The sequence below is a fragment of the Orbicella faveolata genome, unplaced genomic scaffold (assembly GCF_042242905.1).
Source record: "Orbicella faveolata isolate gen_17 unplaced genomic scaffold, um_ofav_v1 contig_3, whole genome shotgun sequence".
NCBI lineage: Eukaryota > Metazoa > Cnidaria > Anthozoa > Scleractinia > Merulinidae > Orbicella > Orbicella faveolata.
This window is the reverse complement of record NW_028301558.1, coordinates 5,896,178-5,921,030: the sequence shown is the minus strand read 5'-3', so window position 1 is coordinate 5,921,030 and position 24,853 is coordinate 5,896,178. Positions and strand designations below refer to the sequence as shown.

Below are 24,853 nucleotides of genomic sequence, written 5' to 3'. Positions count from 1 at the left end.
GTCTAGTTTTGTTCAAAACGCCTTTATTGTGCGCGTTTATTTTCTCTCCTTGCGAGGAAGGGGGTGTGTGTGTTCTCTTATATGGGTGTCATAGGGGTATAGTTTTTGGATCATTTTGGTCTGAAATAAGATATAGATTTTAGCCGTTTCGGTATAGTTTTTACGTTCTGGTCTTAAATTGGGTAAGTTTGGTATGAGTTTGGTATGGCAGAGTAAAGAATTCAAGAAGCTAGACGCACACCCCCACCCAATTTTTTTGGAGTACCTCCAGAGTCAGCTATGTAGTATGTATTATTATATTTATGTATAAACAGTAATCATATACATGTATGTAACATAAATTATATAGTTTTGTTCGAAAATGGTGTAAATATGTGGAAGAAAAAAAAAAAGAAAGAAAAAAGAATACCTCCAGAGTCAGCTATTCCGGGAGTACCTCCAGATTTTATTCAGGGGGTTTGTTGTCCGAAACCGCAGAAAGAGATTTTATCAGGTATAGCTACGCCCAGGTGTGTCGAATTGAACAAGTTTGTTTAAGTATTAATCCGATGTTTACTTTAAGTTTTCCAGACTTTTTAGCCGAGATTTGTAGATTGTTTGCTAAACATCACAGCTTGACACAAACATTGAAGTCTGCACAAACAATATAATGGAATGTTACAATTCCAGAATCTTCAGGCGATTTCGCGAGAAGTGAGAAATATTGGCGGGAATTCACAGTACAGTAATTTTTATTCGAAAGTAGATTCGTGCTCTAGCTACTTCATTGAAATCCACGTCCTCATTTCAATATTATTTATTTTTCTTACCTGTCCTAGACTGTTCACAGCCTGTCTATTTACGCACGCTATCCGCGCGTTCAATGATCGAATAAAAATATGAGAAAACAGAGGACTGTGAACAGTCTAACCTGTCTTGCCATCTACTTGCTTGTTTTTCTCCTAGCTTACTGAATCCTCGAAAGAAAATTTTAATCAGCTGGGCTTGATTCAGACGTTCCGACGCAGAGAAAGTGACAAAAGCAGGCAAATATTAATGCAATTGCATTATGTTGAATGGCTTATGAATGTTTAAAATCTGGACCATGAAAAAAACAAAAGCCGAATAATCACGTCCATAACTTCATTAGCGAGTAATTTAAGAAAGAACTGAACCAAGCGAAACGAACAGTTCTTCGGTGAACAAGAATCCTCTAACACACATTTCTATTTTCTTTGTTTGTTTAACTCATAAATCCTATATTTTGGCTATTTTATCTGAATGTTTTTCAACCTCCTCGATGAGCTTATACCAACCCGTCCATCATTACATCAAGAAGATCGATCCGCTTTGAAATATAATACGATGTATTTCACTCTTTGGGGTTTTTTTCCCAGAGTAAATGGCGAGAAAAAGAATATATATTTGCAGAAGGAAGATCTTAAATTTTGCATTTCCTGTAACCTGCGGCAGCTTGCTCGCAGACCACATTTCCTGAAATGAAACCTGTTCGTATCGTGTCGTTCTGGCGCGTGCGGACCGTGCGAGATCAAAGTTACTTAGCGAAATCCCCTTGGGAGCTCGAAAGACGCACATCTGGCAGGCGAGGTGGACATGTATGGACAAAAGAACTTTCTGAGAAATCGAAGTTCTCCGTTTAGACAAAGAGTAGCGAACACGATGCAAAATATCCAATGTCAAGGCAAACAGTTGTTCTTGGAGAAAACTTCAGGGTTTACAACGACAACACACAGCTGAAGCCCGTTCGCTCTTTAAAAAGGGCGGGAAATTACTACCAAATAAGGATGAGATCATTACAATTCGTATTGTTATTGACAGCTGACGCGCTGTCGTCATGCGAACATCAGTCGTCGCCTTGCTATATTTGGCGCTCGTCACATTTTCCCGCCATTTCGGTTTTGTGCTTGCGTTTACAGTTTGGTTGTGGAACACAAGTTAAAATGGCGAGTTCTAGCGACGATGAAGAGGCGAACAGCTCGGAGCGATTTGATAATCTCTGTCGTGATCTTAATATGGACGAAGAGACTAGTCAAGAAGCATGGTCTTCGTATCAAAAAATAAGCACGAATTACACTTTAGAGGTACCTTTTGTTTGTGTGCGTCTGTGTTCGTTACATGTTTGCTTCGAATCTTACGTGTAAATATTCCTTTGACCAATGCTCCTATCTGGGCCTGTAAGCGAGTTGGTTTTGCGATCGGCTGAAAATTACCAAGCACTTTTTCTTTCAGGGAGACAGTTTACATTGGCTGGCATGTGCTTTATACGTCGCCTGCCGCAAGAGCGTTGTTCCAACGGTCGACAGTTCAGGAACAGTCGAAGGAAATTGTGTCTCATTGACGCGGTTGTTGAGAGCGGCGAAATTGAGGTAAGCTTTCTTCGTTCTTTTTGTCATCTTGTACCATTTCAGTTTCTTTGCTCACTGCCTTACCCGTAATATTTTCGATTTTCCTTTGTCTGCAGCCTCATTCAGTTTTTCAGTAAAATGAAGAAATGGTTGGACATGTCGAATGCCGCGGGAGACTTTAGGAAGAAAATCGAGCTATTGGAAAGGAACTTTCATGTGTCTACCGTTATTTTCAAGAAGTACGAGCCAATTTTTCTGGAAATCTTTAAAGATCCTCGGGAGGAAAACACAAAGACTCAAAGAGGCCGTAAATCGAGGTAAAAACTAAATTTCCTTGTGTGGTTCTCACGATGATGTATAAACAATAACGTGACGATTTGGCTTTTCAGAATGGAAGCCCACTCGGGTTCGCGCTGTAGCACTGAAATTTTTCAAGCGTTGTTCGTTTCGTAGTTTTTATTACTGTGTTATTTTTCTGTGATTTAATCAGCTTTGTTGAGATCTCAGCTGTAAACATGTGATATTCAAATGAGTAATAACTCGTGGCTTATTCACCGATCTCAATTCTTTTATGCCCCACAGAAAACAACCTTGTTCCGTTGGCGATGTGTTCGCTTTCTGCTGGACTTTATACATTCAGGCGAAAGGTCAGTGTTTTTTGCAGAGCCAGAATGCACTTCCTACTGATTTTAAAGAAAATTTAAAGCTAAAGTAATTACGTATTCCCTTGCTGCAACTAAACTTTCGGAGATGATGCACAAAGGTTCGAATCTCACGCTTTATTCCTGTTGGCGCGAAATTCGCCTTGCATCATATGGGACAGTTTCGCTCCAAGTTCCTTTCTGTAATGATTCATCAATCTTGCGAAACAACCTCCCTGAGTCTCGTTGTGCAAAGACTATAACGTAAACAAACTTGAAAGAAAAACATCCAAGGTCGTGAAATGTTATATTTTAGCACCTATAAGCGTAAAGCCGGCGTGTACCAGCGAAGGTGAAAAAGTATTTTTACAATGCTATTATATATTCTTAGAAACAAAAGATTTGCTGTTTGGTGCTTTCACTTTTGAAGGACATAAAACAGCGTAATTTAGGTTGCATCCTTCCATGTTTTTTTCTTGTAGCTTTTTGGGGGTGTTGTCAGAATCTTGTGAAATTTGAACTTGGTGTGAAATCAATATAAGGTTTACAACCCACTGCGGTCATGTGCCGCACATTTTGTGTTCTATTTTTGCGGTTGAATTGTTGACAAGCACTGGTGGAGTAAAGCTTGTTAACCTGGAAATGGTTTACTTGAGGGGTGAAATTTGCAGGATTTTTGATTAGCTATGTTTTTTTTTCCATGGGTAAACACTGCTTTGACACAAATCTTGCAATATTTTGATTGTTGGGGCTGACATTAGTATTAGCATATCCCTCAACGACTGAAATGATGGGCAAATATATAGAGCGTGACAACTATTCAAAGGCTTTTGTGGTTTCCAGAAAGAATTTCTGCTTTAGGCATTTTACGAACCTAATTACTCACAAGCGACAAAATTTGGAGTATATAATTTTAGTACAGCAGAGAGTGTAAAATGTTTTGGCCCTCAATTGTATCATTGGTTCTCTGGTTCACTGCACAAGATTATTCAATTTTGAGGCAAGCTTGGGATTGGATTATTCCACATCACCCCACATGACTCGAGAGCTGATCTTGTACCAGAAAAACTGTTCCTTCTTTTGTTTGTGCTTACTCATGCTTGAGCAATAGATCTGCCGTCAATGACTCATAGATGTGTTTGAAAGACAGGCACCGACAGATACAAAAACATGTTCAGGCACGTTTACAGGGGTCAGCTGCTCCATTCCTTAGAAACCTGTTGTCTTTATCTGGAAAGCATGTAAGGAAGTTAAAATATGAGGATATATTCTGAAGCAGAATGAACTAAATTTAAATACCTGCAGTACATACAATTTTAATATGGCTGAATGCATGATAAAATCTAACTGTCTGTCAGCAACATATTGCTAGGCACATTACGTTTGATCATTTTGACATAATTCTGTTGCTACAAGCTTGACCCTCTTGCTACATTAAGTAGGGATTTGTTAAATGTCATCTTCTTCTAATTCAACTGTAAAAGTTTGTAGAAATGTTCTGTTTTCCATGCCTGAAAATATACTGAGTGTTTTTTTTGTAACTTCTGAAGCAATTGGTGTCCATTTACTTCATAAAAGATTTCACTAAACTGTGCACCCCCATGGGGTTAATTTGTTTTTAAGCAGCATTTAAGTCACATATTGTTTGCAATGCTGCTCTACGTCTTTGTAAACATTTATGACCATGCTATGAAACTAACTCAAGTCTTCAATTTGTATGGCAACATAGATGGATTCCTTTAAAACCGTACAAGTTCATGTCAACTGTGTTTCTGCCTTATCCAAACACAAAAGCTCAGCTGGTAACTTCCTGTGTTTCTTCAACAAATACTTAATTTTTTTCAATTTATTTCTTTTTGAACTGTCATCACAGAACAGGAAATTTGGGTGCTCATCTTGCTCTTTGAAGTGTCTATTGTGCACAAAATTGAATCTACTTCCTTCAGGAAAATCAGACATTTAGCCATCAGATGATATGTAGTAAACGTTAGATAATTTCACCCAAGCAATTGCTATTGTGCTCACATTTTTTTGTCAAAGAACAAGTGTCTGTTATTTGCCTGTCCTTTTGATTGTGGATTTCTAGCTGCCATGGTGCAAAGAAAATCAAAATTCTTTGCTTGCCCTTTCCAGCAAGCTGTAATAGTGATGTACTAACCCAAAAAACACTATCAGTAGCCCTCCAAATTTCTCCCTAGCATAATTGATTAATTTAAAATTAGAATAATACAATAATGTTGTCTCACTACTTCTGTGATTTTAATTTCTCCCCAAACTGAGACCCCCCAGCCAAAAAAAAAAAACTCTTATTGCCCATCAGGCAAGCAAAGAACAGAATTCACTAGCCCTGGATTGCTGGACACAACTTTCTTTGCATGCTGTAATTATGTCAAGTATCGGAAGTGATAAACCACAATCACCTCTCCCCCCCATAAAGTATACTCTCTTTAAAGGGAGTGGTCCCTCCGAATCGTGAAGTAAAAACGTTGCATTGCAGGACCCATAGTCCTCTTTTTGGGAATTACCGGTGGCAAATGTGAACGATCAAACACTCGCTGTGGAATTATTCTTGAAGTAATAACAACATGTCTTGCACTTTATCAACAGGCCATTTCCCTGCTATCAGTGATGACTTGGTGAACTCCTATCACTTACTGTTGTGTTGCTTGGATCTTTTGTACTCAAACGCTTTGTTCACTAGGAATCGGCGAGAATTATTGAATCCTAACTTTGAAGGTAATTTTTTTCAAATTCAAAGCTCATTTGTTTCTCAAAACATTAGAAATCACAACTACTCGAAGTTCACATCCATGCTTTTGCCCTTCATGTAGGACTCCCTCAAGATTTTGGAAACAGAGATTTCAGGGTACCAGCTGATGTGCCATGTATTGTTGAACGGCTGTGCAACAGGCATCAAGGTACAGTCACATGTAATCACATCACTGGAATCATTTTTGAACTTGCTCACCTTTGCTGTCTCTTTATTTTTGTTTTGTGTCTTAGGGTTAGAAAGAAAATTGAATTTCAGCTTGCCCTTGGGACAAGTAGCTCTCAAATTTTGCTAGCCCTGGTCAAGCTTAGTTTGCTCTTTTAATCATTTCATTGGCAGCCTCGCGCACAATGTTGGTGTACAAATCAAAATTAGCAAAAATCGGACGAAAATTTGTTTTAGAAATGCTGCAATTCGCAGGTTATTAATTTTTTTCTCTTCAAATGAGCACCATCTTGTAGCGATTTTCATGTAGTTTCCTTCCATCTTAGCTACGTCTCAAAAGCGCTTGTGCCTTTCTTTTAAGGAGTCAAAATCACACACACTCTTCATTCTAATCTTCACAAGTAGCGTAACACATCGGGCCATATTTTACGCTACTCTTATTACGCCCATTGCAGGCGCGATTTGCCATTTTTGCCTCTTTGGCAAATTTTGCTTTTTGCCAAAATCACGCACGTTACTCCTTTTGGTGGTTTTTGCTTTTGCCTTTCGCTCCAGCAAAAAATTTGCACCCTTTTGGCTTTTTGCATATTTTGCCTTTATTCCGAGTCCAGCAAATTGAGATACAGGTTTCGCAAGGCAAAGCGTTGCAAATTATTGTCAAAGGAGCTCTTTTGAATCACAAAAATGGAGAAAAGCGTTTTCCAGAACGCAAACTATAAGAGAACACCACATGCTAGTAAGTTAGGCTATCAGAGTGCTTACCAAGGATTTGGAAACGATGTAACTTTAAACACACATTTGTCCAATTTTTGTCCAGCCTGGCGATCTTGAGAAAATGAGAGAACGAATTATCTTATGTCTTTTTTGATTTCTTTTTACACGCACTAAGCAAGCATCTTCCCTGCATCTTCTTGTCCATTTCATGTTCATCGTGGCCATTTTGTTATTTACAACAAGCCCAAGTTATGTCCAAATAAGGAAATGGATGAACGAGTCAAGTTAGGCTGGGATTGAAAGGTTTCCGCATGAAGAGAAAACAAAACAAAACATCAATGTCTTGGTTGACCTTTCTTACGGTGTTGTTTGCCAACTTTGCGGAAGCATCGGCGAGGATAATGTTCAATCTCAACTGAGCATTCGCCTGTGAAAATAGCATCACTAAAAGTATCACAAAATGCTCGCTTCGGCTTTCTGTCAGTACTTTGCACGGCTTGCGTACTCCAGCCTTTATTACGGTGTTGTTCGCCAGCGGCAAAAGCACCCAGAAGGAAAAATTAACAAAACAACAAAATGGCAAAAATGCGCAATGCCGGAGGCGCGATTGGCAAAACGCAAAATTTGCGCAAAAGGCAAAAAAGGAAAAAAGTGCTCGAAATGTGTGAACAAAGGCGCAATGAAATGACAAAGTTTTTAAATTAAAAACGTGGTCTCGCGCTAGTTTTGTAATCATATTTTTTTGACAGATACAACCACAAATGAAAGAATCCCACCATTTTAAAGCAAAATTTAGGTGCACTTTGGAGACACCTTCTTGAATTGAATTGTTCACACTAAGAAGTTAAAAATTATAATAATGCACTTTACGGTTTGGTCAAAAAATGGGGGAAAAACGGCACTTTTTGCCTAACCTGTTTTCGGAATGTTGTTTTTGTTCTTCTAATAGATCTCTTTCAGACAGATAATTTTGCTTTTTGGGGTACACATAGATGGAAGTTCTGCAAAGTTTTACGACCACTGGTTTTAAGAATGACGAGAAATAATAAGAAATGTAGCGCGAGACCGTTTTTGTTACGCAATTGTACACCAACATCATGCACAAGGCCTGGCAGATGACTTGCCTGATCCCTTGTCCACTGGGGGCAAATGAGAATGAAAAGTTACTTGCTCAGAAGGAAAATCTACTTGTCCCAGACAACCAGACAGCACTTTTTTTTAGCCCTGTTGTCTGCAGGACAATTTAGTGTATTGCCAGTAATCACCTGCAAGTTCCTAAGAGTGATCAAAACTGAATTTCTCCTCATATTATGATTATAATGCCAAGTATAGTGGACAAAAGAACAGTGAAAATTGCAAACAATGGGATACATAAACAATTATTAAAGTGTTGTCTTAATGCACCACTTAATTCTCAGAAATGAAAGTTTGATAACATTGTACCACAAGCAGTATGGAGAATTAAATTCTTCAAGCTTGAGTCTGCAATATATTATAAATTCTCCCAACGAAAATGTGTAAAAGAGGTGGGGAGATTTGCAATGCTGACTGTGGAAGTAGCAGTGTTGAGCAAACAGCACAAAGTGGTTGCTCTTGATATGTCATTCCAGGAAAAAACCATACCCACCCCAAAAGGAGGTCCATGGAAATTCCAGGGACCGGGGAAGGGTAGGTATTTAAAAGCCAACCTTTTTCAAAGATAGGGATCTGTGGGGAGGGAGTAACCGGCAAAATAAACTTCTATTGGAGGGGTAGAGATATTTTGTGTAATAATGCATTGATTTTAGCAAACATATGGATGATCATATATTTGAACTGCAGAGGAATATAAGAAGTATATTATATAACTGCGATGATCAATCATGTCTTAAGTGTATTGATTTGTCTTTCCAACAGGAATAGTGTTGGAGGCTAAAGGTATCAAAGAACATCACTGGAAGCCGTTCCTAAAGCAACTATTTGAAAAAAAGGTATAAGGCTTAAAGTGATTACATCATCCTGTGTACTAACAGTTGGCTGTCATGATAGGCAGTGGTATCTCACACGTGACCCACCCCTATTTCCATGAAAGAGAGGCCATGACAAGGAGAATAATAGCTATTCTAGTTTAATATGTGCCTCTTGTATCTTAGTCTCCTCCGCAGCCGTTTTTTGGGATGTCACGCAACGCTCCCCCCAAAGAAACAGCTGCTCACATCCCAACAACATTCCTTTCACAAAATTAGCCAGTCACCTCTTCCATTCTATTTTCAAGAACGTTTTAGTGCCAAATTCGCCCTTTGTCCAATCAGAGAATGTTTTTTATCTTTGTATCCCGTTGTGGGAAATGTCACAAATGAACATACAGATTTCCAGCTTTTGTTTTAATAGGGATGCCAAAAAATACCAGCGACACTTGAATGAGCTTTCTATGTAGCTGAAGACTCTTCAAAGGTCAAGCTAATTATTAGAAGCTTTCAACTCAAAAAATATTGTCGAGAAGGAAGATATCTATTTTAACTTAATAAAGGAACCAGGAAATCAAGTAGCTTCGCTCGCTTTGTTGACAGCGAGTTCTGAATGCTGCTCTTTCCTCCTGATTACAATCTGTAGGAAGCATTTAGCCCTTGGTTGACGCTTACAATTTGACATTTCAAGAAAATATATATTCTCTCATTAGCTGAACATAGCAATGAGCACACGAAGCACCTGTACTTAGAGCTTTCATTTACATTTTTTTTTTCATCCATCATGATCGTAGCCTGCGAACACCGCCTATTTTTGGCGACATGCGGCGTGAAACAAAAGCCAGAAATCCCTTGTGTGTTCGCACCGCAGACCTTTTCGCATGAAAGCTTACGTCATTCACACTTTGCTATTATGTGATTGGTCTGTTCAACAGAGCGCAAACAAACCTCAAACACAAAAGGAAAAGAATGTGGTTCGGCTGTGAGCAGCCGTTTCTTTGGGGGGAGCGTTACGTGACATCCCAAAAAAACGGCTGTGGAGGAGACTACTTTATCTGGGCTAAATTATATGTGACCTGATTTGGGAAAACGTACCCTAACGGATATCCGTTTAACGGTTTGAAAGCATTTTCTACCCGTTTAGTATCCGTTAAAACAGTTTCCAAAAGCGTTTAAACGGTTTCTAGAAGCGTTTAATCCGTTTTTTGATCCGTTTGATAAAATTGGCAAAACGTTTTTAAAAGACCATTATCCGTTTAAACGGAAGGACAATCCGTTTAAACGGGAGGGCAATCCATTTAAATGGAAGAACTATCCGTTTAACAGCAAACTTCTTCCGTTTTATAGAAAGTCTTAGTCCGTTTTATAGAACGGCTCGGTCCGTTTTATAGTAAGCCGTCCCAGTTTACATTGTCAGAACCAATCCCTCTGTCTTTCCTTTTGCCGTAACCATTGAGCCATAGTTTAGGAAACAACGTACAGCAGTTGCAAATGCCACGAAACAATGTCAACAAACAGCGGCAGAAGTTATAATATTTATTACGCTGGATCGTTCGAACACTTCGTTTCACTTCGAACATTTCGTTTGTTGTTTACTTAATATTATTACTTTGCTGTCTTTTATGTACCTTTCAGATAATTGTAAGACTAAAACAAAGAGTGAATCTTTTTCAAAGTTGAAGGTTTCGCTTTCTATGCCTATCTTATCGCAGTCACTATTCCTGGTTTATTTATTTTATCAATCAATTCGGCAAGCAAAACACACTTCAAATTTGCATACTGTAATTTCACTTTTTCCTAGAAAATCGCTTCTAGGAAAAAAGCTTCCAGTTTTGTTTATCATTGTTCTGAGCATCAACAGAAACACATGGTTATTGCTCGCAGACAATACTATCAGCTCTCATTTGAATATTCCATCCAGCGTGACTTGTAGCACAACAAGAATTTGTAATCACTGTGATTCGCTTCACTGAATTGAATACCTCACAGCTATTTTAGCTTACCTTGATGTATTGAGTAAAGATCTCATTTCTAAAAGCTCCCCGCAATCTCTTGTTTGGTGTTGAAACTCTTTAAAAAGCAGAATAAACTCTGATTGTTGACATAACGCAATTTTGTTGCGATCATCTGCTGGCACGCGCGCGAACTTCTGTTTGGTTACTGACCAATTAGAAGCCGTGATTTGATCATCGATGACGCGTTGCTGCGGTAACAGCTCTCTCTCTCATATCTTGTGTTCCAAGTGCAAAGTCATAATTCTTGAAAACACTATCAGTTAAACATGGAGGAATCTTACATCGAGCAAAATGAAAATGAAGAAGAAGTGATTAACAGGGTCAAGCGATTTTTGCAAGAAGGATGCGGGTGCTCAAGAGGACCTAACTGTGGTCCTTGCTCTGGCTATTTTTCTGAAGAAAGTGTTATGTCAAACTTGAACAACTGCCTTGAACTATCAAGCGCAGAATTAGACTTGGTTATTCTGGCTAACATTCAAGCGTTCACCAGAATCGATCACATTGGCGATAAACGAAATCGAAGTCCTCGCTGTAATTTCCTGTTTCAATCATTAACCATCTGCAAGGAAATGTTTCTTCATCTGTATGGATTAAGTTACTCAAGATTTCGCCAACTAAAGGAACATTATGAAAACTATGGCATTTCACCAAGAACGCATGGAAACTGCAAAAGGTTACCAAGCAACACACTCCCTACAACTGTGGTTGAAGATGTTAAATTATTCCTTACAAACTATGTTGAGGAGAACGCGATCTCGCTTCCTGGGAGGATTCCTGGTTATAAGAGCGACGACATAAAACTGTTGTCTGCAAGCGAAACGAAGATGAGCGTGTGGCGCAATTTTGTTGCGGCGTGTACAGCCTCAGAGAAGCAGGCGGTAAGCTATTCTAAGTTTAAAGATCTATGGGAACAATTTCACCCTAATGTGGTTGTAGCAAAACCAATGACTGACTTGTGCGTGACTTGCCAGCAAAACACTTCGAAACTTGTAAGATCGGCGAATCTTCCGGACGGAGAGAAATCAGAATGTGTCCGCACTCAACAAGAACATCTCGACACTGTTAAAAGTGAGAGAGAGTTATACAACGAGGTTTGCGAGGAAGCGAAAAACACTTTTGAAACTGTGGAGCCGCCTATCTGATTAAGCGAATGTCATGAACCGTGCTCAATGAACGGTACAGTTCACTATTCGTTCGACTACGCGCAACAGATCCACTTTCCTAGCAACCCGATGCAACCAGGGCCCATCTACTTTAAGACCCCACGAAGGGAACCTATACTAACATAATAAGGATGTGTATGGGAGTTAAAAGTTTTAAAAGAGATGAGTATAAAATATTGCCGGGAAAAAACGTATAACCTCTAGCTCTCTCTGGTGGAATATTTTGTTTTATTTCCGTGGCAACCAACGACCAATCATCGCACACACTATTAACGGAAACCGCTAATCATGGACACAGCAGCTAATATGGCGTGTTACATGGCGACGTGAAAATTATTGCCGTCTTCGCCTTCTTCGCGGTCTCCGCAGGCTTATTCTCTTTGGACACAGACCAAACGGAAACATTGAGGGAATCTAAACCACTTTTTTATAAGCGATGTATCCTTTATTGAAGCGAAGTTTTGCCTTCGAACCAGCCATTTGTTCGATCACTGTACTGGCTCAGCTGGACTGGCGATGTGATTACATAATTTCTCGGGCGATCAAAAATAAAGAAGGAAGGTATATTTTAATGGCATTTGTTCTGTTGACTCAAAATCAATTTCTTCTAATCTTGACTTGGACTCGCTAACTGTAAGGATAAAGCAGACGGCGCGGTAAGACAATTTTCATGTGGCGATTTGCAATGAACGGAGCAAAATAATCTTGTCATGTCCACGACATTAATACACACTTAGTGTAGAAATTATTTTACGTTTGAATGTTGTTCATTTCTACCGTTTCAAGAAAACGTTTGATTGAAGCGACCAACTGTTTAATTAAGTCTCTGTCCGTTTAAACGTTTTGTTGACGTTTTTACGCATCCGTTCGAACGGTTTAGGAAACCGTTTTATGATTTGAGGAAATCGTTTAATTATTTTGCTCATCCGTTTAAACGGTTGCTCAAACCGTTTTAACGGTTTGAGCAACCGTTTAAACACTTTTGATGGCCGTTTTCTATCCGTTTGTTTACCGTTTTTTCAGGCTGTTAAACGGATATCCGTTAGTGTATGTTTTCCCAAATCAGGTCACATATATGTTTTTTTCAAAAAGTAGCATTTTTGCCAGAAACCTATCTCCAAGAAGAATGCTAATAAAGATGAGGATATATCATGATAACAAAGCATCAATGTGACACTTAACTCACCTGTGCTTAGCACTGTTATCCTCTTTTGATAGTAAGATAATAGGACTGTCCTATCTTTCCAGAACCAGCAGTTCCCTTAGGCTGTAACCCACCACCCAACCCCTCACCGTCAACACCAAACTGGGAAGTAATGGTTTAAAACCTCAGTCTTTGAATTCTTGGACATGAGCAGGGCTTTATTTTGCAAGTTGCAGTAAAATTCATGTTCTTTTAACAGACACTGAAAGGGAATGAGGAAAACCTGACGGGTATTCTGGATCAGGGAAATTTTGAACAAAACTGGTAAGGCTAAGAGTATCTTTATTCCATCCAGTCCAAGCTTTTGTCCCCCTCTTCCCCATTTTACATCCTAATCTTAAGATTTATATCAGTTTTATACTGTGCAAACTTCTCAATATCCCGTAGAGTGCATTTAAGAGACAGGGTTGACACAAACTTTGACAATCTGGAAGTATGGAAAATAACTAATTTTGTCTTTTGAAAAATCTACCATTCTCTTCAAACAAAAACAAGTTCTCAGCTGTTCATTGCATCTTTGTCAGCTAATCAAGTTACCTGCAAACACGAAACACGAATAAAATGCATAGTGGATTATTTTTTGTGAACTTTCAAGGTCTTTGGAAATGTAGTCAGACACTGTCTTGAGTATTTGATATATCTTTTTAATCAAAACTAAGGAAAAAAAGAGATAAAATCATAACAATCTATGCTAAATAAGAGCAGATATCCAAACACTGTCCTTTGTTTAAACTTGATGAATTAGTAATTTGCATTTGAGAAGTGGTCAGAAGCTAGTTATCAGTGTTATCTAGTAAGATCATTGCAGCAAGCAAATTACAGTATGAAGCTCTGTTTCTCTCTAAAAGTCTTTCACCCACAATTTAGACGTTATATTTTAAGTACTGATAGTGGGACGTTTTTTTTTTGTGTACCTTTTTGTTGATTTCTTGGTTTTATCTACCAGTAAATCTGTCAATAAAGAATATGAGGAGTATGTGCTATCAGTTGGAGATTTTGATGAGAGGATCTTCCTGGATGATGAGGCCCATGTTGAAATAGGCACACCAGCAAAGTCTTACACTTTTGCAGAAGTTGACGAGCAACAAAGGTAAGAACAAATGTCTGAGGGGAAGGAACAGTTATAATTTGACTTTCAAATGATTTCTTGTTTAGTCAAGCCAGTATTATACATGTAAGAAGGATTTTGTTATTGGCAAACAAGGGTGTATTTGATTTAATGACTGATATAGGGTTTCTCTTTCTTTAGGATGGGGCTTAGGAGGAATTTACAGGAACATTTTACAAGAGTAAGTTCTAATGTTTTTCTGTTTTTCTTTCTGTTTACGGTTATGGAATTAGTTATAGCTTTAAGCTTTTAGACCCCTCTTAATTGTTATACACAGAGTGATCCAAATTCCCTAACAGGAGGAGGACTATTGCATGGATTTGGGATGTAGGATGCTATATGATTCTCAAAACTATGACCACTGTAGACCAAAATAAATGAATACCTGAATATGTGTACTGATGTCAGTATGCCTCGAGCTAAAAATGACAAAATTATTGACCCACCTCACGCTGAAACAGATGCAAAACCATACACTTACGGTAGCAGATAGCATGCAAGATATTTTTTTTTTCCTGGAGTTTAGACTCATTCTTTTTTCCTTTTGTTGTTACAGACTAGAAGTCTTGCGCCCTCAACTCCCCTGACTGGAAGAAGATATTTGAAGGAGAAAGATCCTAAGTAAGATGCTTCACAGAATGAGTTGCTATAATTTTGATTTTCAAGAAATTCAGTGTTAAAAAAATATTATATACTTTTAGACTCTCTCAAGAATGTTAACTTTCATCAGTTTCAATCTTAGTTAAGTACCACTTGAATCATGTGCTGAATAGTTAGCCAAGCAGCTGCTAGGTAATAATATTAATTAAAATTAAATCTTAGTTCTTGGTCCAATCACTGTTTATTTCTATTTTGTAGGGTAACTCCTGTATCCACAGCAACACAGTCAGTCAGTAGACTGCAGGCTCTCCTGTCAGGGTTGAAGGCAGGGCCAAGTGATAGGCTCCTGAAAATATTCTCGTAAGTAGAAAGTTCTCAATTGCAAATTATTATTAAGATTTTGTTTGTAGACCACGCTTGCACTGAAACATCATATTAAAAATCAGAAGTCATCCATTTCCATGTTTAGTTCGTATAGTGTGATCATCCGGGTAAGGGTAGTTCTGAAAAGAACTGTTGTTGGTGACTGACGTTTCGACAACCTGAGCGGAAGTCATCTTCAGAGTCAAGGCTTGACCCTGAAGATGACTTCCGCTCAGGTTGTCGAAACATCAGTCACAAACAACTGTTCTTTTCAGAACTACCCTCACCCGGACGATCACACTATATGAACTGCTGATACTCCTGGGTTCAAACATGTACCATGTTACATATCCATGTTTGTTTTCATTTTTATAGCCACTCCAGGCTTATGTAAAACTTAAAAAGAACTCTGCTTTGAGAATTACCCCATAGTACATTGTTAAACACACCCATTACAAGTTAGTTCAGAAGGCCAATAACTAAAATCAACCAATCAGATTGCTCCATTGTCGGTCCAATATTCTCCAAGTATTGGACCGGGCACTGTCCCGAACGAGCCTGCAAGATTACTCTTAAAGGTGTTCTGTAGTTCCAGTCATGTAATGAATCTCTTATTAACCAGCCTTGCTAGGCATTAAAAATTATTTCCAGTGCTGACTCTGTATTTTATGTTGCAGTGAGTGCAGTAGAAATCCTCAAGAAGCCATTGAGAGTCGAGTTGGAACACTTGGCGAGACCTTCCTCCGGGAATATGTTCAGGTAAATAATGATTCATTAAAGCAAATATTGGAATGATGTCTGATTGCTACTTCATGGTTTTGAACTTAATTGTATAGTCTGGCCTCCTCTTCATCAGATCAGAAACTTAATATGTTCTAATTTCCTTTCAGCCATCGCCTGACAGGCCAAAATCTCCCTGCTCCACAAGAGAGTTTGCCACAAAGAGGCTGAAACTTGCTGAGATTCTGTACTTCAAGGTATGGTTAACTCTTGCAATTAGTGTTTGTTGACTCTGAAAAATGAATTATTGGATAATACATGTAATGGACAGTAACTGTGGAAGTTGAAAGTTGATTGCTATTGAAACATGGCAATTCTTTTTCTATGTTGTGTCTTTGAAACAAACCTCTGCAAATAGCTCGCTTTCATTTAAAACAGGAGCTTATACAATGCTAACATTTCTGTGGTTTTATTGACAGGTTCTTGAAAGCATTACTTTACAAGAGCAGAACAGGCTGCAAGGACACCTAGATTTAACTGTAAGTTCACTTTTTTCTGGGAAGTAAAAGGGCTAGGCTTCTTTTCAGCAACTAATCATTTAACATCTGTGAAGAGATAAATATGGGTTTACAAACACTTTGTGTTTCTTTTTTGCAGAGCCTCTTGGAGCGAGAGAACTTGCATTCTTCCTTGATGGCCTGTTGTTTGGAAATCATTATCTTTTCTTACAACTCCCAAAGGTAGGTATCTTGTTAGTACTGGATCTTGTACAGAGAGCATAGAGCAACTTTATTTTTACTTCTGGATAATTGCAGCAAAGCTTAATATCTTGTCTGTCTTGCTCTCATTTTATTAGAACTTTTCCATGGGTGATTGAAATCTTTGACATCAGTCCCTACTGTTTCCTGAAAATTATTGAAGTTTTCATAAAAGCTGAAGATGGGCTCTCAAGAGATGTTGTTAAACACCTCAATCATGTAAGTCTCAGATTAGCCACGTAAGGCTGATTTCTCCTTTAGCAATATTATAAAATTACCAAAAGATAAATGGAATTCAATATTTGTTGCATCTTTTGGACTAGATTGAAGAGCAGATTCTGGAGTGCCTTGCTTGGAGCCATGACTCTCCCCTTTGGTCGTCAATCCAACAAGCTGGTTCTGTTCCATCATGTGAAGACGTATCTCTCCCTTACCAGACAGAAGCTGCGCACAGCACACAAAACCTACTGGCCTCGCCTATTATCCACCCTCGTGTTCAAAGAATTTGTGGAGAGGAAGGAGCTGCTAGAAGAGGTGAGGGCTTAGGGTGATAATGCAGATGGTAGTCTTTGTATTTTAATGAAATGCAGAGCCATAATCATTTAGCACATTGACAGTTGTTATGATTCAAATCTAGTTGTTTAGTTATCCATCGCCCATACTTAATCTTTGAACTGAACTAAAGTAGTTCAAGAACTTGTATTTGAATTGAATACTATGATCTGGGGTAGGGATTTCACCATACCATTGTTTTGGTTTTCAGTGTTGCAGTTGCCCAGCTCTCCATCAGCCCATGATGTGTTCAGTTCACCAATCACCCCAAGCAGTGGTGCAAGGCGTAATCTCTTCAGTAGCTCTCCTTCTGCACAGAGTGCTCCACCGGTGACTCTTTCTGCTACAACAAGGCAGGCTGCAGCAAGGAACGCCCCAACATGTAAGTGTAATAACAGTTACAAACTATTTTTGGACATTTGGAAAAGAGTTTTAACTTGGGGCCACAGTCAAACCTCTTTAGTACAGACACCAAAGGAGCAGAGCGTAGCATCCATTTTGTGGAGATATCTGTGTTATAGTCTGAGGTAAAGATTATGTAAATTCAGGATTCTTTAGTCCAGGGGAGGTGTCCATTGGAGGTGTCTGAAAGGTGAGGTTTGAATGTACAACTATTTTGGGCAAATTGTTTTTTTGCACCCGTACTGAAGACTATAATCTCAGAGTATTAAAAGCAAGGGAATATTTTGAATCCTGACCATTTCTTGCTTAGTGAAATATTAGTACAGTGGAACCTCCACTAATGGTCACAAGGTGTCGAATTACATCCTGCCCATAATTGCCACTTCTCTACAACGGCCACTTCCCTCCATCCCCAAGGTTGCCATTGTGGAGGTTTGACTGTGTAAGAAACATCAACCAAAGGACATTGTGTTGATGACCATTGTTTTCTCATTTAGGATGTTGAAAGTAAAGGATCAAAATCAGTTATGTTATCAGTTACATTTTGATCTGGATATTAAAAGTAACATTTACTTGGATATAAATTGTGAGTACAAATAAATGGTTGTTGTTGTTGTTGTTATCAGTATAAGAAGAATCAACCTTTTTATCTGGTTTCAGTGATTATTACACCAGCACCAGGTAATCAGGGTGGCTACATTGTAAATGGTGTTGCTCAAGCTGTTGTGTTGCCCAACACCTCAACTACTGTGCAAGTCACATCGCCTCAGGCTGGGAGTGTTTTGGCTCCCAGCAATACCATGGCATCACCGACGTCAAGTCCTGTCAGGTCATCATCAGCACCAACCACACCCAAGTCAAAGGCTCCGACTCCAAGTAAACCAAGAAAGACAGGCTCCTTAGCACTGTTCTTCAGAAAGGTAGCTGCCATGCTGGAACACTGTGAATGCTTATGTGAATGTTAAGTTACTGATAAATCAGATGTTCTAAAATTGTATCAAACATATGGAGTTTTGATGTAAATGGGACATGCAGCCTGACTTTCTAACCAAGTCATGGTTAGGAATTTACCACCATTTTGTTTCTGCCCTTGACCCCAGTAGCAGAGTCAAGGATATTGATTAGTACCTACATTTCAAAGCCATCAGCATTCCTTGATTTCAGTTCCAAGAGGATTGTATTCAGATATTGTTGGTGTCCTATCGCATGTTTGTTCTCAAACTTGGATGTAAGGCTAAGAAAAGCTGTAATCAGACCAAGCATGTTTTGGCAGATATTGTTCAATGTAAACTTCTTCAACTGCCAAACTGAAATTTCCCATTGGTAACCAGTGTCTTAATTCTCATCAGCTTTCCAGTATGATTTGTGTTGATAAATTGACAAGAAATCAGGTGCTTATCTCTAATATCAGGATTCCAAATTGTGTCAATTTTCTGTGTCTTCTGTAGCAAACTTTCTCTTTTTTATGCACAGCTTTATCATCTATCCAGTGTTCGCCTCCGTGATCTCTGCTCCAAACTTGATGTCCAGGAGGATCTCCGTGTAAAGTAAGCCCTCATGTAAATTCTCCCTGTGTCTCCATGCATTTCACATGGTACAAGGTTGGAATATTTAATTGCACATCGCCCAGTGATCTTTTGCTCCATTCTTGTAAGTTAATTTTAAGGAGAAATAGCATTTTGATCACTAATAAGGATACCCATTCTTGTTTGTAGGATGTGGACATGCTTTGAGCATACCTTGATGAACATGACGGAGTTGATGAAGGACAGACATATTGATCAGATATTGATGTGTTCAATTTATGTCATGGGCAAGGTATGTATTTAAGTAATACTTTCTTACAAGCTTTAGTGTGTAGTGCCCTGGATATTTTTTTTATACATTGTACAGTTGACAAGTTTAAGTAGCCCACAAACCTTATAGTAAATTGTTTAAGTAAAAATTTGATACCCAAAATCTAGCTTTTGACAAGGATGATAGCCATTGTTATGTCTGACAGGGAAAATGAGAGATATTTGAGAGAGATGTGCTGAGTTACATCATAATATACCTGATTGTCCAACAAATTTTTAAACCAGCATTATTTCACAGTATGTTTTTATCTCATATAGTTATTGATGTGACAAATAAAAGCATATTTTCCTCCATCCCTCTAAAATATTAATTTCTTGTTTATTTTATAGGTTACAAATGCTGATCTGTCATTCCAGAACATCATGAAGTGTTATCGCACTCAGCCTCAGGCTGTTAGCCATGTAAGGTTCTTTTAAATGTTGACAGTACAAATAGACCTTTTAACATCTTCCTTTCATACTCACTCCTCTGAGTTCTTATTTTCCTCTTACCCACAAAGGTTTACAGAAGTGTGCTGCTCAGAGGAAGAAGACGAGTCCCACTTGGTAGCAGTGGAAGTGAGGGTGGAGCAAGAGGTTAGATTAAATTAAGGTTATGTTTATTCTGAACATTATTGGTCATGGTAAAATCTGCCTTCGAGCAATCAGAATGGCCAAGCACCAGACCCTTACTGAAACCTATGTTCGGAGAATAGACCATTTTACAGTTGTCTGCTCGGAGACCTGTCCTTTGAAAGGTAGCGAGGTTGCTTGATACAGACCTCTCTGCTTTTGTCATGTAAATGCATCTAGTAAGCACTAGAACAACTTGATTTACGCGACAAAAGCAATGAGGTCTGTATCAAAACAAGGTCACCTCCAGCCTCGCTGCCATTCAAAGGCCAAGTCACTGACCAGACAACTATAAAATGGTCTATTGAAACTCCCATGGATGTTGCAGAAACTAGGATAAACCACATTAGCTTTTTCTGTGGTCCCTGGCTTTGTTGTTATTGCTGCTGCATCACCTTCTGTGAGGTGATTTTTGTATGCAGTCCCGTGGTTGCCCTTTCAACTAACCCTGTGAAGAAGTTGTCAACTACTCTTCGTCTGTAGTTCCAGTTTCATGTGCCCCTTCACCTTTTCCTTTCACTAAGACTTTGAGAAAAAATTGTGAAACTAAAAGTGGTTTCTTGACAACAGGTATCAAAAGTGAGCCCGGTAGTAGTGGACCAGCCAGCCCAGTTCAAGGCTGCAGTAGTGCAAGAGCGAGCCCAGTGAGGAGTGCAAGCACTGTACCTTCTACACCCCCTCCAACTGGTGCTTCAGCTTCTGGATCCAGCAGCACTGAGAACAGTCCAAATATCGACGGTGAAAGAGGAGACCTCATTGAGTTCTACAACAAGGTAAATATTAAGCAATGAAATATTATGTTCAAAACATGCATTCATGTTTTTAACATTCTCTGTGGAATCCATTTGTTAGGTGTTCATCAAAAGGGTGAAAAATTTTGCTCTCAAGTTCTCGGCTGGAGACAGAGCGGTAAGTTGTACTGAAATTGTGTAATAATATACCGGTACACAAGTTTTTAGAAATATGTTGTAGTTACTCCTGCATCTTTCAGTTGATGGGTGATTGTAAGTTAAATCAGGCCTCATGATTTCAGACGTAAAAGGGAATTGAAATTGTCTGCAGATGTACATGTAGCAGACATAAACAAAATATGTTCCAGTGGTTTCAGGAGTGAATTCAGACAAATTTGCCCATTGCGAGTAGTATTTTGTGACAATTAAGACATCAAGACAACCAGTACAAAAAGCCTTGGTCCAAGCTAGTAGAAGTCAAATTTCTCTTTGAGTGTTAAAAAATATTTCTCAAGTTACCACAGAGAGTGAGTGAAATACTTTTCAACATATAATACTATTACCAACACTACTTTTGCTGTAAAAGGTGCAGTTTATTATGTAACCACAGCAACTATGATCTTTTCATGTGCGAAGACAGCATGTTATTTTCACATGTGAAAATATCAAGTTTTTCCGGAAAAGTTTACCGGGGAATTCATTGGTGTTTATACAATACACATTTAACCTTTATTGTTGAATTGTTGACATTTTCTTCTGTAGTTGGACTCTCCTCCACTTTCTCCATTGCCTGTGATGAAAAATCAGGCACATTCTCCACGTCGCAAAGTCTCCACCCGACATCCCGTGTACATTTCTCCACACAAGAATGGTTAGTCACTATAAGATGATTTTAAAACTAATGAAATTATCACAGCTTTTGAAATTGTATTGTACTTGTAATGCATTGTAACAGCTCTGGAAACCAAGCAATTCCTAGCTTTTTGTTTGGCATTTTTCAACACAACAATAAGATAAAAATAGACTGGAAAACTTTAAGTAACTGTATTGTTTTTTTCTGTTGTTTCTATTCAGGAGTTTCAATGACACCAACAACACGACTGTTGTATTGCTTCAAAGAAAGTCCAGCAGAGGTAAATGATTATATCCTAGTATTAATTTGTCAACTATGAAGTTTAAGAAAACCTCCAGCCCCTGTTACATTAGACAATTTTTCTTACAACTTGCAATGCAACAGTTATGACTGAAAACATTCCAAGGTGTTTAGAGGGGGTGTTACACACTGCAACTTGTCTCGCAGCTTGCAAAATGACAATTGCAGGTTGCAAATGGGTTGTTAGACAAGATAGATTTCTTGCAACTTGCAATCCAAGAAAATTCCTATGTTTAACATGGTTTAAGCTCTAAAGGTAGCCTGAGAGAAGTTCTGAACAGAAAGATGACTATTTCACTTTTTCATATGCAGAAACTGCGGGATATCAACCAGATGCTGAAGCAAGGTACGGGAGAGACAAGCCATAAGAGAGCACTGTTGCAGGATGACCACGGTACTCATCTTCCTGCTAAAATTTCACGATCAGAAGAAGTGTTGCAGCGAAAACTCACCAGCATGATTGAGGAACGACAAGCCTCAGCTTCAAGATAGTGCTGAAATGAATTTCTCAATTGTGAATCTATTGCTAAATTAATCTTGTGACATGAATCAGGTTTAAAACCTTTCTTAACGATCTCAAGGATTTAACAGATAACCACAAATCAGCACTGCAATCTTTAATGTCTTACGAGGGATCAAGCCAACAAGAATGATTCTGTGCTTTTACAGTTGGTAAATGACTCTGGGTTATTGGATTGTTCAGTAGAGCTTTTTGTATTATTTTTTGATTCAGTTCAGGAGAAATTCTTTCTAGCTTTAATTTTCATTTTTGCACTGCAGTTAATGTCAGTGAATGAGAGGTTACCCTATAATAATTATTATGTTGATGAAAACTAAGTAATCATATGGTGTATCTACAATGTATCATGCCGTATCATTTTATGAAATGGTGTCTACTTAGTCACCTAAAGTGGACCAATGATTCATACCAGAAGCAAACATTTTTAATCTTTTAATAGATTGAAGGTTCTTTTAACTTAATAACCTAAGCAGATTGCAAAACTGGAACCTCTGTAGATGAATTTCACCAAAGAATTTTTAACAAGTTACTTGTTTTTTTGTGGCTAACTTATGCATGGGTAGTTTGTGCTAATATCCAGTTTATGACAAATTTTCGATGATTTGTTTTGTCCCTCATGTATCTCTCCCAACTTTTGTTTGGTAACTCAATACTCTCCACACTTGTTGATGATTTGGATCAAAGGGGACATTCCTACCTGACACAGATTGTGTTGTGAACAGTTTTCTTTTTTCCTGTTGATTTAATTCCACTTGTTTGGAAAAAAAAATCAGAAAGCTTTCTGTTTCAACTGTTCTTTAATTTTATCTCTGTCAGAGGGACAAAATATAAATTGCGTGAAAAAAAAAATACAGAATGACACAAAAATGAACAGCAGTCTTGCTGTATTATGTACTTTTCACAAGCATTTTTTTTCCTCTGTAGGATGTAGAAGAGTAAATATGGGATGTGTTGCCAGGGTGGGTTGGGTGGGACTCCAGGCACAAGTTATTGTGTACTGCTCTCCCACCCCACATACACCCCTAGGCAGCACATTTTATTTACTCTTGGACCTGCCATGCAGGCTTGAGGATTTAATTAAACTAGGTGGGCATGGGTTGTAAAGCAGGTACTACTGCTAACATTCCTGTCCAATTTTCAACCCTGAGAAAAAAATAGATTAAGCATTAATTTAACTTGACGTGTATCGAAGGAAGTATTTATATTTTAGCAGACTTCAGCTGCAAAGCCTGTTTCCGTTTTAGGGAACTTTTTACTGCTTTTACTGTGTCTAAAGGTATTGAGGAGGATGCATTTGTTCCTGAGGAAAAAAAATTGTTGAAGCTGATTGTAAAAAACAATGAAATACATGTTAAAGAAAAGGCTAGGCAAGCAAAACTAAATGCTATTGTGGACTGGTTTGAAAAAGGGATATTATCATCAATTTTTTATGATTCCAACAGTAAAGAGAAAATGATTCCTGGAAAGTAGTTTCAAAAATGACAGAAATCATGATGATGCAATTTTTAATTGCAGTGGAAACAGATTTCAACTTTAACTCACTAAAAAAATGTGGCTTTAAATAGTTTTCATGGATACTTTTGAAGTTCTCGAAAGATGATCTTGTAGTACGGATAGTTCCTATAGAGTTCTGTTGGAAATCAATTTTGTCATTGTGTTAAAATTTATTAAGTCTTTCTATAATTCAACAAACAGAATCCTTTGTGCAGTACATTGTTTTCCTTAGTGATTGATGATAATGCGCCTTCAAGTTCTCTAAATTTTATGGTTTTATATCCTTTATTGTAAACTAACTTCTTCTTCCTCTTCAGTTGTCTTAAGTTCCTAACGTCTTTGTCACCCTAGCCTAAAAAACATGCTGATTTTGTAGATTTATGATGAAGGGCTTTTGCTTTAAACTGAATTGCTACATTAAAGTAAGAGTTTGTCTTTCCATGTGCCTATACCAGAGTGGCTCGCTTGGGCTTTGGCCTACATCTTCAGTTAAAAGTATATGTGCGCATGAGGTTTGAAATAGCGTTGTAACACTTTTACGACTTTCGGGTTGTGAAAAGGTGAATACAGCTTTTCAAGAGCAGCTTAGTCATTTTGTAACATACAGCTTTACACAACACATCTGCATTTGGTATACTAATTTAACTGTACTTATGCTGTCCGTTGCACAAGGTTTCTTAAGCTTATTACAGAGCCAAGCTCATTTTGGGTGTTAAAAAACTAGTTTTGTCTATTTGATTGTATTAAAATAAATGACAGAATAATGAAAGTGAAACTGAATTCTTTTGGATGGGGTGGCTTCAGTTTACATAAATATGTTTCTAGAGTTTGGGATAGATCCTCCTGAATTCCTTGAAAGCAGACTTCTCAATCCCTGAATTGCTTCCTTCCTTCAGAAATGTCTAACATATTGCCTAAAAAATTCCACACTAATGATTTACTGTAACATGATAATAGGTCCTGTTCTTAGATTTGTGCAAAAGACTTTCATTGGTATTTCCTTCTGGAATTTGGTTTCAAA

At 38.2% G+C, this 24,853-nt stretch overlaps 2 protein-coding genes across 2 annotated transcripts; both read left to right on the top strand.

Annotated features, from left to right (window-relative positions):
- Positions 1-1,871: 1,871 nt before the first annotated feature.
- On the top strand, positions 1,872-24,612 carry LOC110068165 (retinoblastoma-like protein 1). Its single transcript, XM_020775540.2, has 29 exons — positions 1,872-2,081; positions 2,230-2,366; positions 2,462-2,662; positions 2,928-2,992; positions 5,594-5,722; positions 5,818-5,904; positions 8,532-8,605; positions 13,163-13,227; positions 13,910-14,053; positions 14,213-14,252; positions 14,628-14,692; positions 14,930-15,031; positions 15,712-15,793; positions 15,925-16,011; positions 16,234-16,293; positions 16,412-16,494; positions 16,611-16,731; positions 16,836-17,046; positions 17,276-17,446; positions 18,127-18,386; positions 18,940-19,013; positions 19,182-19,284; positions 19,653-19,724; positions 19,823-19,898; positions 20,505-20,707; positions 20,787-20,843; positions 21,428-21,536; positions 21,740-21,798; positions 22,131-24,612. Exons 1-29 carry the CDS (start codon positions 1,941-1,943, stop codon positions 22,308-22,310), a joined length of 3,258 nt encoding a protein of 1,085 aa, XP_020631199.2. The 5' UTR covers positions 1,872-1,940; the 3' UTR covers positions 22,311-24,612.
- Positions 9,652-12,835, top strand: LOC149106181 (uncharacterized). Its single transcript, XM_089297558.1, has one exon. The coding sequence runs from the start codon at positions 10,863-10,865 to the stop codon at positions 11,736-11,738; it is 876 nt and encodes a 291-aa protein (XP_089153684.1). The 5' UTR covers positions 9,652-10,862; the 3' UTR covers positions 11,739-12,835.
- Positions 24,613-24,853: the final 241 nt, after the last annotated feature.